Raw genomic sequence first — 15853 nt, forward strand, 5'->3', positions numbered from 1 at the left:
GGCTAGAATGCAGTATTGCAAGCTAATTCTTCTGACTACCGACTGCCGGCAGTTCGAGTCTCACTGGTTCAAGGTTGATTCAGCCTTCCATCGTTCTGAGGTCAGTAAAATGAGGACCTAGATTGTTGGGGACAATATGCTGACTGTGTAAACTTATAGAGGACCGTAAAGCACTGTGGAGCAGTAAGTCTTAAGTGCTACTGCTATTGCTATCCAGAAGTGAAAGGAGGAAAAAGAGAAATATTTTTGAAGAAGATGCAATAAGGGAAATAGATCTGTCACTTTCTGGAAAGAATAAGAAACAAAGTCACAACAATTCAATAATGGGCTCTTTGTTTTTTATCTTTCTGAAATATAACTTTCATGAAGAAATCTTCACTTCTGAGCTTTAATTTATTCATTTTTCAATGAGGAATAGGAGCAAGAGGCACAAGGAATGACAAGATATATAATTTCCCTTGTTCTTCTTTTTGAGGCTGCAGAGATGCAGCTAAGATCAGCCAAGTTTCATAGCTTTTTCATTTCCTCTTCCCAGCTTCTCATCATTTGAAGATTACATTTGGTGATGCAGGGTATTTTATTTTTTCTAAATCAGGATAGAATTTTAATTATATTTTGTTTAATCTCACGAGGCTCAGGCTTAAGTTGCTATGAATAAATATGCAGAAAGGCTCATTTATTATTCCATGACTCATGAAATCTTTATCCAAGGGGAACAGAGGGAATATGTGTATATTGTGTGTGTGTGTGTGTGTGTGTGTGTGTGTGTGAGTGATACACACACACACACACACACACACACACACACAATATCTCAGGGAAACCTGAATAGAGTCAGTTTCCTTTGTTCTTTTCAAACACTGAACTCATTCAGTACTTATAGAATCATAGACTCACAGATACTATCATAGTGCTTGAAGTGTCCTCTTCCTTATCTAGACATTTTTGAAAGTTAGGCAACATTTAAAGATACGGATCAATTCCATAGATTCAAATGGTAAAGAAAAACCTAGTCTAGTATCATCAGCATACAGTTCTGATGGCACCAGTTCCAAATGTCCTTCCTTCAGTAGTTCCATGTACCTGAACAGTATGGGGAACAAGAACAAAACAGGTCAACAATCTAGGTGTTGAACTGTAGGTCCCCAGCTCTATCTTCTAGATGGCTTGACAAAACGGATAAGAATCATTATAAAATAGCATCCTGACAAATGACCCAAAAGGGAATGTTAGTCCAGCCACTGAAAGATGCCAAAAGTTCAAGAGATCCAGGACCTTGTATCCTCTCCATCCACTTTCTGATAAAAGCCTTCATGAAGTCAACCAAAGCAGATGTAAATTCTGCAGCAATTTATCTTAACTGAAATTAAACAAAGGAAAGATCTGAAGCCACGGGAAGTGCATTCTGCCCTACAGGAATCTGCTGCAAGGTCACACCTCCTATGCCACTTTTAAAGAAATGAGATGAGACACAAAATAAAGCAGGAGAAACAGAATTTCTGAAGTGCCTGCAAATGTTGTTTATTTCATAAGTGCCAACGTATTTTGGAGTAAACAGCTCATCTAATGAAGTACTAAATATACCAGTTGCCTTATGAATGCAAATCCTCAAAGGAGAGGGGAAGAAGGAGTGATGAAAATAGTGGTTTCCATTTTTAATTCACTTTGCTGGTTATCCACCTAACCTCCCACTTTCCTGGAAGCTGTATTTTTTTTAACTTGTCATCCTGAGCAAAAATGGAACGTATTGGAAAATAAAGTGCAAACAGAGATGGCAACCCTCATAAAATAATCATGCCAAGGCCTTTCCTACATGGGGAGTGTCCTCCAGTGAATGATTAACCACCAGTTATTAAAAGTTTCCACTGCGAAGGAGTTTGCGTTTCCATGTTACAAATGTTTTGGATTTGACGGAGCGGGTCGAATGGAAGACAGTTTCCAATGAGCTACTGAATTTGGGCACATTAATCCAATAGGTGAATTCTAAGCAACCAAAAGGAATTCATCCACAAAATACATCCAGGAGTTTATTTGAGCCTCCTGCTTACTGAAGCAATTCTCGAGGGTCTTAGGGCTTTAACTGAATATATTCTCTTTGAGAATAATATTCACAGAGCTATATGACATACTGCATATCTGCACAAGACGTTGCACAGGGGAAAAAAAGTGAAAGAGAGGTCTGGTCTCACTCAATCAGAATTCAAAATAATAGTATGTTCTACTGGAGATAACACAGTCCGAATCCTCATACAATTCTGAAGCTTATTGGAAAATACTGGGCTAGTCACTAACTCACAGTCTAATCTACCTCACAAGGCTGTCATGATGCTAAAATGGGGGAAGTGAGTCAACCAAGTATACAGCACCGAGCTTCCTGGAGGAAAGACAGGAAGCAATTAGAATCAATGAATAAATAGCAGAATAAATAAACCACCAAGGTGAATGGTGACTTTGAGATATGCATGGCTACTAGTCACTGTACCTACCTACCTACCTACCTACCTACCTGCCTGCCTGCCTGCCTGCCTGCCTGTCTGTCTGTCTGTCTGTCTGTCTGTCAACAAATACAAGGAAACAAGTAACAGTACAGACATAGACATGGACACATGAAAAAAAATTGGCACAAATAAAAGGATATAAATAGGCAAAACATAGCCATAAACACATAGAATGATTATATATAAATGGGGACAGTAGGACAGGGATGGTAGGCACGCTGGTGTGCTTATGCACGCCCCCTTAGGGACCTCTTAAGAAACATGAAAGGTCCACGGTAGGCAGTTTAAGGTAAAAGATATGAGGGTTAGCGAGATTAACAACAGGATCAGGTAGAGTGTTCCAGATATTTACTACTCTATTGCAGAAGTCATATTTCCTACAATCAAGATTAGAACAAATTACATTGAGTTTGAATCTATTGATAGCCCTTGTGTTATTATGGTTGAAATTAAAGTACTCATTTACAGGTAGGACTTTTTGGTAAATAATCTTATGAACTAAGCATAGGTCGGAACGTAGACGGCATAGTTCAAGGCTATCCAGACCTAAAATTTCAAGCCTGATGGTATAGGGAATTTTATTCGAGCAGAAGATTTGAGTACTCTTCTAATAAAATATCTAGAACAGGAGTGCAAAACTCAATTTCATTTAGGACAGCATCTGGGTTCTGTTTGACCTTGGGGGTGTGGGGGAGAAGTGACCAGGGTGGGCACTTGTGTCTAGGGCACCTGTGGCGGCCCAAGAGCTCTGCCAGTGAAAACGGGCTCCAGAGCTCCATTTTCATCTGCAACAGCCTCCTGCAACCCTCCGTCAGCAAAAACGGAGCTCAGGAGGGCTGCCCATTGCTCTCCCGAGCTCTGTTTTCAGTGGCAGAGGCACCGTGGGCCGGTCCTTTTCTGTTTCCAGAATGGTTCAGTGTGCCAGATCTAAGCACCCCGCAGGCCGGATCCAGCCCCTGGGCCTTGAGTTTGACACCCCTGATCTAGAAGATAAAACTAAGATCTAAAACTGAAGACAGCATGTCTCTGAATGCGATTGCTGAGGAATATTGCAGGATCCAATCTGGGTCAGTCACCAGGACCAGAGGCTTAGTCTTTTGAGCTTTCAGACTTGTGCTAAAGCTCAGCCTCAGGGAATTTCCCTCACACTTTCTGCTACAGAGAAGTTCCCTGAGGGTGGGCTCGAGCACGAATCTGAAAGCTCAGAAGACTAAACCTCTGGTCCCAGTGACCTCCCCTGATTGGATCCTGCAATATTATCCTGGGACATGTTTATGTGACTTCATTCACTTAGGAATATCACCAGGAGGATTCTCTTAGTTTGATAGTTTTGTGCACTTTCCATTGCCATCCAGTTGACCCTTGTGTAAATAGGCTGGTGAACCAATTCTCTGTTAGATTCAGAAGAGCTGTTATCAGCTACTTTTTAATTCTATGCCAACATCTACTTGTTAATTCTCAATGGCTTTCTTTCATTATGAAAAAGGTTTCTGTTTTTCTATCTTATTTTTTAGTGCTCTTAAGAATTATATTCTTTGTTTGTGGCATTTTTAAGCTGACTATCATTGGGGCAGAAAACATTTTCTTGTTCCTGGCTGCTCTCACTCTCTAATCAGGAAAAAAAGCAAGATAGGAAAGGTTGCAGATGATGATGATGTCTTCTTCTGGGATTTAACTGAATGAGAGAAAGCAAGAAAGGCTGCAAATTGTTAGAGAAAAAGATTGTACAATGAAATATAGGATATTCACACATCAATCTTGTCCACCCTGTAACAAAGTACTTAGAACACCAAACTCTGAGTATGAGAATTTCACAGATAGTCTCTCTTCACCTTGAAAGCAATTCCAAAGTAATTTCTTTCTCATTAAATTGAATGAGAATTGATAGGAAAAAAACGTTGTACAACATTAATTCTTCAGGGCATGCGTTCCCCAGTTTATGTTGTAATTAGCTTACTTCTCCTAAACTCACCTAGAAAAGAGAAAAGACTAGAATCCTATTTTGCAACACCTATGGAAGGTGCTTGGAAGAATTACATACCAGTCCTTCTCAGCAATATCGATTACATAAAAGTGTAAGAAGGAAGTGGGAAGATGTGAACAATTTTTTTTTAATCAAAGAAGTCAAGGACAGGCAAACTGATCCCATAACTAATGACAAGGAATTATAGAAATGGATAACGATCAACAGAGGAACAATCAGGGTTGGGATTCGGCCGGTTTGGACCAGATCAGGTGAACCGATAGCTCTGATGATCAGCTGAGAGCAAACTGGTTCGCTATGACAATTAGCTGGGTCCGCCCACCCGCCCCTGCGCTATACCGACCTATATTTCCTTTCTTTGAAGCCCAGCTGAAAGGCACGGCTGAGCAGATTACCATACCTCAACTGTTTTACTCACTGGGGCTGCAGTAGCAGGTAAGTTTTCTAGCTGTTTTCAAAGAACGTGCTCAGCAAACCAGTTGTTACACTGGTTGAATCCCACTATTGTGGTCCGCCAGCAGCCTGCGGAGCTGGCAATGGAGTTGGACAGCGATGAGGTTGAGGAAGAAGATGGGCCAGTCCTGGAGGCTGGGGAAGGCCTGGATGAGGGCTCTGCGTTGGAGGCAGAGATGGGGCCAGGGTCATTGGGGAGCGATGCACAGACTTCGGAGTCTCCAGAGGCTGACAATAGAGAGGCAGAAACGGCCTGTTCCTAGTGCACGTATGAGAAGAGCTGCCAGAAGGCAGGAGCAGCTAGAGCAGAGAGGACGACTTGGGAGTAGGGCCAAGAGATGATTGGCCCCTCCCATAAGGCTTAAAAGACCAGCAACGGCTCTTGACCTCTTTGCCGGAAAACAACCGTTGAGAGATTTGCTTCGTGTTTGGATGTATTTCTTTCTTGTCAGCATCTTCTGTTCTTGAACTGTTGCCAAAAAAAAAAAAAAGCTTTTGGCAGTTTGCCTAATTATCCCAAGGTCAGAGATAAACTGAAGAGTGGTGTTTTGAGAACTTTGTTTTCCTTTAATTTGGAATACGCTAAGAATGAGTTAATTCTCAGCTGTTTTAATAAAATCTGTTTGTTTTTTTGGAATTGTTTTGTATTTAATACTAACTACATGGGCCTGGGTCACAACACCCACCACTGGAAACAATGTATCTATCCTGACTTCTACAATGCTTAAAAACTGGACACTTTTGAGGATGCTTGGATAGGGAGGAAGAGGTTGTATTGCTGGGTGGTTAGAGAATTCTAACAGTCTTTGGAAACCACAATCTAACATTTCCCAACTGGGCTCTCTTCAGATGTGTAAGAACTGCACCTCCCAAAACTCCTGGTCACACTAGTTTAGGATTTTAGGTATTGTAATCCCAATCCACCTGTGTGTATGTGTATGTGTGCCAGGTTTGAGAAGGCTACCAATTTATACTTCCTTGAAAACCGATGTAGGCTTTTAGCCATAGTCAACCAGTCCTGCCATCACCAAGCTTTTCTTTTATAGAAGAATAAATTTGCTTCATCAGAATACAATGTTCTACAATGTGATTCAACCAGATTCCATAGGCAGCGGGAGTCCAAGCCACAAGAAAGCAAAAATGGAAAGCATTAAGGATCAATACCGTCTCACACACGCACACAAACAGACAGCCGTGGGTTAAATAAACTGGCAGACAACCAATTCTTCCGATAAGAAGCTTGGCAGCAACCCAGTAGCTGCTTGCCAAGAACTTTACTCATAAACAAAATATACACAGTCAAGAATTGTCCAGTTCATAAAATAAATCCAAGGCCGATAATGTTGTTTCCAAAGATGCAATGTGACTCGATAGTAGTTAGTTTTGTCTGTCACAGAGTCTGAATGGCCACCTCACCCCCTTTTATACCCTGTGGGGTGTGGTCCAGTGACTCAGCCTAATCTCTGGCACGCCTTTTCTTCTGTTGTGTGCGCTTATCTCTGCGACGCTATACATATCTTTGGCTTTGTTGTCCAGCCATTTCCTCAAGACATCTCAGATGGTTCTCGTAGCTATACTTCACAGGATCTGACAGAGTTTCAAAGAGGTACTTTGATTCATCAGAGCTTTGATCAAAGTTCCCCTTCAAAAGAAAGCAGCAAAATTCTACACTATAGAGCAGAGTAGCCATCTTACTGAACAGAAGATATGGATCAGACTGGATCCATCTCCTTGAAGCAAAGTGCTGTGTTAAAGAATACAGAATAACAGAGTTGGAAGGGACTTTAGAGGTCTTCTAGTCCAACCCTTAGAGGTCTTCTAGACCAACTTAGGCAGTAAACCCTACACCACTTCAGACAAATGGTTATCCAACCTCTTTTAAAAACTTCCAGTGTTGGAGCATTCACAACTTCTGGAAGCAAGTCATATCATTGATTAATTGTTCTAACTGTCAGGAAATTTCTCCTTAGTTTTAAGTTGCTTCTCTCCTTGATTAGTTTCCACCCATTGCTTCTTATCCTACCCTCAGGTGCTTTGGATAATAGTTTGACTCCTTCTTCTTTGTGGCAACCCCTGAGATACTGGAATACTGCTATCATGTCTCTCCTAGTCCTTCTTTTCATCAAACTAGACATATCCAGTTCCTGCAACCGTTCTTCATATGTTTTAGCCTCCGGTCCCCTAATCATCTCTGTTGCTCTTCTCTGCACGCTTTCTAGAGTCTCAACATCTTTTTCACATCGTGGCAGCCAAAACTGGATGCAGAAGAAGAGAGTTTTGTCTCCACCAAAGGATGTGCTCCATGCAAGCCGACTGGATATCATTCACACAATCTTACTCTGAAATCAGCCCCACAGCTTCCTTTCCTCAGCTTTGAGATAGCCTCTTTATCAATTATTTGCCAATGATTGACACAATATCTTCATCTTAGGGCCAGCCTGAGACAAAGTCATTTGGAAGAAAATTAAGGTTTCCTTGTGGAACACAGAACAAATCTCCTCTATATAACTTTGTGTTTTCCATGGAGGTGGATCCTCAAGTACAATATGCCAATGATCTGCAGGGCTCTAATTGGCTTGCTGGCGGAGCATCCTCCTCCATCCAGCCATGTGGCTCTATAGTTCTGGGTCCATTTCTCTTTTAACTGCTGAGGATAACACAGGCGCAACCAAATTTGCTATTGGTAGCCTTGGCTGTTTCAACTGTTATTAGGGGAGAGAAGAGCAGAAAGGAAACCCTACTGTCTTTCTGCTGCTTGCTTTCCTCTGCTCCCTCCCATCAGAAAATAGCAATAGCACTTAGATTTACATGCCACTTCATAGTGCTTTACAGTACTCTCTAATTCAGGGGTATCAAACTCAAGGCCAGGGGGCTGAATCCAGCCCATGGTGTGCTTAGATCTGGCCTTCCTGAGTTCCATTTTCACTGGCAGAGGGTTGCAGGCAGCCGTCACAGATGAAAACGGAGCTCGGCAGCCCATTTTTGCTGGCAGAGCGCTCGGGCTACCACATGCGTTGACATGAGTGATGTTGAGCTGGCCACGCCCACCCTGGCTCCCGAGGTCAAACACAATGCCAATGTGGCCCTCAATGAAATTGAGTTTGACACCCCTGCTTTAAGTGGTTTACAGAGTCAGCATATTGACCCAACAATCTGAGGCCTCGTTTTACCGACTTCAGAAGGATGGGAGGCTGAGTCAACCTTGAGCCGATGAGGATTGAACTCCTGGCAGTGAGCTGAATTAGTCTGCCATACGGCCTTCTAACCAGTGGTGAAATTAAAAAAAAAAAATTCCTATCGGTTCTGTGGGCATGATTTGTTGGGGGGAGGTCATGTGACTAGGTGGGTGTGGCCAACTCGACATCACTCACATCGAGGGGGTCCTCACCAGCTCCTCCCCTCCCAGCCACTCCTTGTCGCGAATGGCAGGAAAATGGGGAGGGGAATATTCCTGCCTACCATCTTTTCCTCAGTCTGTGCTGAGATTGAGGAATGGATGATAGGCAGGAAAATCCCCTTCCCCATTTTCCTGCCTTTCATGAAAATGGCTCCATTCCAGCTGCTTCCCCCGTCCCCCTCCCTCCTGGGGACTACCTTATAGGAACAGGCTGCAACAGCTCCGTTCTGAATGGAGGGAGAAAAGTTAGCAATCTCTCTGCTGCATTTAACATTGAATTCTGTTGAATATTGAGTGGCCGGAAAAGGTGAGTGACGACCAGCTGGGTGGGGCCAACGAGGGGTAATTACTACTTGTTCGGTGAACCAATGCCAATAATCTCTAGTGGTTCAGCCGAACCGGGCCGAACCGGTCAGATTTTACCCCTGCTTCTAACCACTGTGCAACCCTTACCTCACTACATTCTCATGATGTAGTGAGTATACAACATGACTTTAAAGGACAGAGGAAGATCAGTTACCAAGACACCAATGGAAGAGTCAAGGTCAAGAAAGAGTTGCAAGATTAAGTTACTATAGCTGTTTTAATAAAACTACCTTTAGGTCTGCACAGTAACTGTTTCTTAGTCTGATCTATTTTATAGGGCTGACATCAATCTTTTCAAGTTGCAGCGTGCTTCCCTTCTTTCCTCTTTCCTCTTTATCTGAATTGCTTAGGTAATGGTCCTTTCCTCTGTCCTTCAAGGCTATAATACTTGCTACACATGGGGCAGCAGCAGCAGCAACAACACTCCTCAGTGGCAGGTAAAGCCAGAGATCACCATAACGAAAGGTAGCTAAGACTCCATACTTGGGGTTGGGGGAGAAAGACAACAGTGAAGGGGGAGAATCAACCTCTGTTTCCCATTCCCAACAATAACACCATAAATGGTGCAATAACCCCCCACTCTTATATGACAGGACTTATTAACCTAATTTTTGAGATGTGGCAAAGATAATTTGTTAGGCAGCAATTTTTGACTGTCCTCTCCTTTGGAGGGCAGGACAAAAAGTCCATCCCTGCCAATGTGGGGAAGATCTTTATATTGAAAAGAAGTGAACAAATGGGATGGTGGGGTGGGAATTAGCTAAATTTATGGCAGTAGCTTCCATGCATTATTAGGGATTTGAATCTGCTTCTCTGTTGACTGCATCCACCAATCTATCCATCACATCACACAACCTGTCAATCCCCCACCTTCTCCCTGTCTCCCCAGGTCTCAGTGTTATCAACCTGATCTACTACAAACTTTAAAATCTGGATGTTAACCATCAAACAGGGGGAAATGGATGGAAACTGTTCTATCTAAATCATGTTATCGATGTTGAGTCTCACACTGAAATAATTCAAAACTCTCCTTTTGCAAAAGACCTAAGCAAGCAATCCACTGCCCAGATGATGGGGGTAGCAGGGCAGAAAGAGCAAAACAAGACTCCAAGGCATGAAATAATCATAGCTGGAGAGAAGAACATATAGTTGCAGAAATCTACATTGCCATTAAGTGCCTAAAGTGCCTCATTGCAGAATCATCATAAAGGGTGTTTTTGCTTTTGTGCCAAGTGGAATGGAGGTGAGGAACAAACATATTTAGCACAATCACACAGTCTACAATAAATGGGGGGGGGGGAGAGAGAAAGGAAATGCTGCCTAAAAAAATACCCAGAGGGAAGAGAAACCATGTTCTGATCGCTTTGGAAATATCTTCAGTCTTACGAAATTTGCAGGCAAGCAACCCTAACTTCAGGCTTGTAGGATAGCAAACCATGGATGCTTTAAAGCTGGTTTTCTTAAATTGCCTTCATGCAAGAGAGGAAAAAATGTCTGGAGGACAACCTTGCAGCAGCAGTGGGTTTCAAAATTTTTTACTACTGGTTCTGTGGGTGTGGCTTGGTGGACGTGACATGTCTTGGAGGGGCGTGGCAGGGGAAAGATACTGTAAAATCTCCATTCCCACCCCACTCCAGGGGAAGGATACTGTAAAATCTCTATTTCCTCTCCACTCCAGGGGAAGGTTACTGCAAAATCCCCATTTCCTTCCAATCAGCTGGGACTCGGCAGGGAGAAAATAGTTGGGGACAGGGCCATCCAGAGGTAGTATTTACCGGTTCTCCAAACTACTCAAAATTTCCGCTACCGGTTCTCCAGAACTGGTCAGAACCTACTGAAATCTACCTCTGCCTTGCAATGATCTGTTGGTCTTAAATGAGAAAGCTGCAGTTCACCCTCATATCAATGCAACAGCAACAACATAACCTTGTTGCTTATTATGGTAAACTGAGTATGAAGATTTCATAAAGAGATGGCTTAAATTAAAATATCATCCAGAATGTGTTGGCCATAGGGATGCAACATAGTAGATGCTCTTCATGTAAAAAAATCTCAGTTTTAATCTTCACCATCTTCTAGTTAGTTTCACTAAAACATTGGCCTAACATCTTGGAAGGCTACTGCCAGATGATATGGCCCAAATGATCTTAGGGCAGGGGTGAAATCCAGCAGGTTCTGGAGAACCGGAAGCGGAAATTTTGAGCAGTTCGGAGAACCAGCAAATACCACCTCTGGCTGGCCCCAGAGTGGGTGGGAATGGAGATTTTGCAATATCCTCCCTCCTGGAGTGGGGTGGGAATAGAGATTTTGTAGTATCCTTCCCCTGCCACGCCCACCAAGCCACACTATGCCCACCAAGCCACATCCACAGAACCTGTAGTAAAAAAAATTTGGATTTCACCACTGTCTTGGGGTATATTATTGACCTAATCAATTTACACACTACCTTTCCATTAAAAAGAGCAAAAAAAATATTATCATCCTTAAAATTAATACTAAAGATGATTAATAATTAAAAGTCTAGCAAAAAAAAAAGGTGCATTTTTACAGAAGGGGGGCCTTCTATTAGATAGAATTTTGTCATAGGGGTATTTCGGAGAAAACTCCCCTGCAAAGTTTAACATTCAGACAAATTCAAATAGGAAAGACGGTCCCTTGGATGATCAGTTCAAGCCATTTATGGATTTAAATTGTGCCTGTGAAGTAATTAACAACCATTACAGATCTTTCATACAGATCTTTCATCACATCATCCCTCTATTTCTCACTAGCTACCAGTCTATCTGGGGTAGTCTCAGGTGAAGTATATTTGAACAATCTGGATACGATCTAATTAAAATGTAGACCTGTACAGCAGTTTCTTGCATTACTAAACAAAACTCTGTGGATAACCTGTCTCTGTAAGTAAGCAGAAATCAACAATATCTCTTATGGACATAGACATTTTTAAAAACAAAGAAAAGAAAAACCCTCAAAACATAGCAGCATATTAATTCTTATGAATATGTTCTAGTAAAAAAAAAGTGGAAGGATTTAGTATATGATGTTAAGAGGATAAAAGACCTTTATAGCAAAATCCAGTCCAATCGTCCCACAGCTGCTTAATCTGATGATAAATAAGTATAATTGTAGAAAACTCTTACCTCGGACAATGATGTTGGTGGACTTCTTTGCTGGATTCCCCACATTGTTGTTGGCAATGCAGCTATAGGTGCCAGCATCATCAGAATTGATAGCAGGGATGGTCAGCGTTCCACCTTTCAGTATTATCTTCTCAGGTAAGGTACCAATAGATCGTACCCAGGTTAGGGTTGGGAGTGGCTCACCACCTGTTGTGACACAAACCAAAGTGATGGCTTCTCCAGGGTTCACCACAATGGGATCATCCACCAATAGCTTGATTGAAGGAGAGGCTGTAAACAGACCACAATGATAAATCAGTCCCAGTTCACCATTAATAGTAAAGAGATATATTATTATTGAATAGGGCAATAGGGGTGACAAACTGAGCCAGATGTGTCATGTGCAGGCCACATCCACGTCTAGTTCCGCGAAGGGAAAAAGCATTGTGATAAATCACGTGACAGCAACGTTATATGTGGCAAGTTTGACACCCATGGAATAGGGCAAGGTAACATTTTTAATTCAGTTCTTAAAATATCTCCTCAGGTGCATGGAGATTGAAAATAATCACTTGCCTGCAACTCATTAAAATAGCTATGTCATTTCCCAGGCCCATATAGCTAATTAAACACATGGCAGGCCAGATACTATGTTCATTCCATTCTCCGTACTCCAACGTAGTGCATAGCCCTATCACTGACTCCAACATGATTGCATTGTGAGAAATGCCACTTAATTTATATTTTGGAGCCACTATTTTCCCCTTCCAAATAAATTAAATAACCCCCCCCACACACACACACATACACCTGCAAGGAATGTGAATGTTTTAGTTCAATAACATTTCCCATGTATTTACTGATCAGGAGAGGGGAAAAAATCCTAGACAGATACAAATCTATGAATGGTATAGATAATGAAAGAATCAATAACACTTTATGGAAGAAAAAGATCGTAGGCAAGGAGACTATAGTACAAATTAGTTTTCAGGGGATGCCTGTTCAACCTTCACCTGAAGGCTCCAGAAAAGGAGAACAATTACTGTTCAAGGTTATTGGTTTCAGCGGCAAGTTGCTCTTATTGTGTCAATATCCTTCTTCTCAGTAACTTGAGCTCATTAAATTTATTCCTGTCCTCTGGATCAACTGAAAAGGAGCATTTGTCCTCTCCTACATGACAAACCTTCCGGCTTTGGAGGGTGATATTGTATTCCCTTTTCTTTTCCAGCTACTGGCTCAGCTTCTAGCCCCTTCACATTTTCCTCATAAGATTTATGTTCTTACACTGCCTTTATTTCCTTTCCCTGAACTCATTCTGCTGTTCCTACTAAGGCTGTGCAGTTTTGATATTTGATGGTGAGGCAACAAAAGCATTAGACTGAAACACAGTCCAGCAAAGGCATTTTGAGGGAAATGAGTGGTTTAGAAATAGGAAATAGAAATAAAGGAAATAAAAAAAAAGCAATCCAACACTCTCCCCTATTTCTAAAAGCAAAGCAAAGCAGCTGTACTGCTCTCTTTTAAGTGCTCCCGAGGACTCATCCAACTGTTTGTGTAGCTAGAAGAGGCATCGGTGACAGAGTGTTCCTTGTTAAGGAAAACAGCATCTTGCAGAAGCAAATCCAGCCTCCTCCTCACAGGCCTAATTCCTACATCCTTCTACTTGCTTACTTACTTAATAGAATTATAAGATCATGGAGTTGAGCACTGAAGTCTAATCACAGATGTCTACATCCAATTAGGATTGATGGCACACATTCAGTGACCAGGGATGGTATTCACTTACTTTCCTTACCGGTTCACAAATGTGAGTGCACTCTCTCTCTCTCTTCGCTCACATGCGCCCCGTCCACGCATGCGCCTGGCCTTCCGCTCATGCGCTTTGCTGCCACGCACACCTTCCACGCATGTGCTTTGCTGCCGCGTGCACCTTCCGTGTATGCACCCAGCCTCAAAATCGTGCCTAAATCTGCTACCGGTTCGGGCGAACCAATCTGAACTAGCTGAATACCATCTCTGACAGTGACATCATGATGCAAATTACATACGAGTATTGCAGGCAAACTCCTCCCACAGCCTGGAGTTTGATCCTGATAGGACTCGAGTTGATTCAGCCTTCTAAGGTCAGTAAAAATGAGGACCCAGATTGTTGGAGACAATACACAAATAATGCTTACATTGTAAATCACCCAGAGAATACTGTAAAGCACTATAGGGAGGTATGCAGTATAAGCCTGAATGCTATTGCTATACAGCATCCTAATGTAGTATGTATGTAATGTAGTAATGTGGTAGATAATATAATATAGTATGTATGTAATGTAGTAAGTAATGTAATGTAATACTCTGTTTTCCCCAAAATAAGACATCCCCTGATAATAAGCCCAATCAGGCTTTTGAGTGCATGGCAATAAGGCCAAGTGCTTATTTCAGAGTTCAAAAAAATATAAAACAGGGTCTTATTTTTGGGGAACACAGTATATATATAATGTAGTAAAGTAGGGCTGTGTTACTATTATCCTTCTCATCTTGTCTATTATCTTCTACTATTGGTATTGTATGATTATATTACTTTGTTGTTTGCATGTACACTGAGAGCTTATGCACCAGAGACAAATTCCTTGTGTGTCCAATTTCACTGGGCCAATAAAGAATATTCTATTCTAATGTCCAGCTCAAATAGGGAATGCACATTCATTACATCATGATGTGGGACTGCCCTTCCATGAGAGTATCTGCCTGTTCTACCAGGTCTGATAGGATAGGGGAAGCATGCTTTAAGTTCCTTCTCTATAATTTTGCCACCTAGTAGAATCTTGGAAGCGTGCCTTCTCTGAGGCTGCTCATACCCAGGGGTGAAATCTAAAAATTTTTGCTACCGGTTCTGTGGGTGTGGCTTAATTAGTGGATGGGGCTAAGTGGTCAAGTGACTGGGTGAGTGTGGCTTATTGGTCAGGTGGGTGTGGCCAAGTTGACATCACTTCTTTGCCCTTTTTTAACCTACAAAACACAACACAACACAACTGGCTCACCCACAATGTAAAAGCAGCTGTGCTAGACCCAAAATGGCCCCTGCAACAAGCATGAACCTCATACAGGCACAAAAAGCCCAAAAATACCAACTTTCACACTTTACACACACACAACACAACACAACACAACACAACTGGCTCACCCACAATGTAAAAGCAGCTGTGCTAGACCCAAAATGGCCCCTGCAACAAGCAGGAACCTCACACAGGCACAAAAAGCCAAAAAAACCAACTTTCATACTTTACACACACAAAATTCCATATACAGCTTTGTGAGATTTTGTGTGTTTGTGTAGTTAGAGTGAAACACTACAGAAACACACAAAATCTCAGAAAGCTGCACAAATATTATTTTATTTTATTTTATTTTATTTTTATTTTTATATAAAAGCAGCTAAATTTAAAACTTCCTAAACTTTAAATGGCTAGGTCTAAAAAAAGAACGACTAAAAAAAACCCCAATTAACTATTTTTTTAAAAGCTCCCAAAGGAGAATAAAACTTACAGGCAGGCAAACAGGCAGTCAGAAAGAGCTGCTCACCGATGAGCTTGATTGCAGGCAGGGGGATTCAGTTGCTTGCTGATGCAATGGATTGCAGAGATTACAGCAAGTGAAGCAAGGCAGGCGTGCAAAGGTAAGCAAGCTGGAGGCTGGGGGGCAAGGGATTTTTGCTACCAGTTCTCCGAACTGCCCGCCACTATCGCTACCTACTCGCCTGAGCCAGTCCAAACTGGGAACATTTCACCCCTGCTCATACCTTATGGAAAACTTTCACCTCAATGAGTTGGCAGGTGCTCACCTGCTTGTCCTTCCAGAAGGTCATCAAGATCTGGCTTTTTACCCAAGCTCTGGGACAGAATGAGGATATATGAAGCTGGCTGTGGGGTATCCCGAAAGGACCACTATCCAGTTCCGAACCTTGGACCAATATTTGGCTGCTTTGGGGCACATCCACCATTGGTGGTAGTATGTCCCACTACCATTCCCACACTTCCAGCAT

General features: G+C 42.1%; 1 protein-coding gene across 3 annotated transcripts in view; it reads right to left on the minus strand.

Moving 5' to 3' along the window:
• MDGA2 (MAM domain containing glycosylphosphatidylinositol anchor 2) overlaps positions 1-15853 on the minus strand; it is a 601160-nt gene that overhangs the window by 247132 nt on the left and 338175 nt on the right. For all 3 annotated transcript variants that reach the window (XM_034433316.2, XM_034433314.2, XM_060693980.2), the window contains exon 6: positions 11842-12111. In XM_034433316.2, the coding sequence (XP_034289207.2) occupies positions 11842-12111 (270 nt within the window). The remainder of the gene's footprint in view (positions 1-11841; positions 12112-15853) is intronic.

Source organism: Pantherophis guttatus, chromosome 1 (assembly GCF_059756535.1).
Source record: "Pantherophis guttatus breed Tessera chromosome 1, ASM5975653v1, whole genome shotgun sequence".
Classification (NCBI taxonomy): domain Eukaryota; kingdom Metazoa; phylum Chordata; class Lepidosauria; order Squamata; family Colubridae; genus Pantherophis; species Pantherophis guttatus.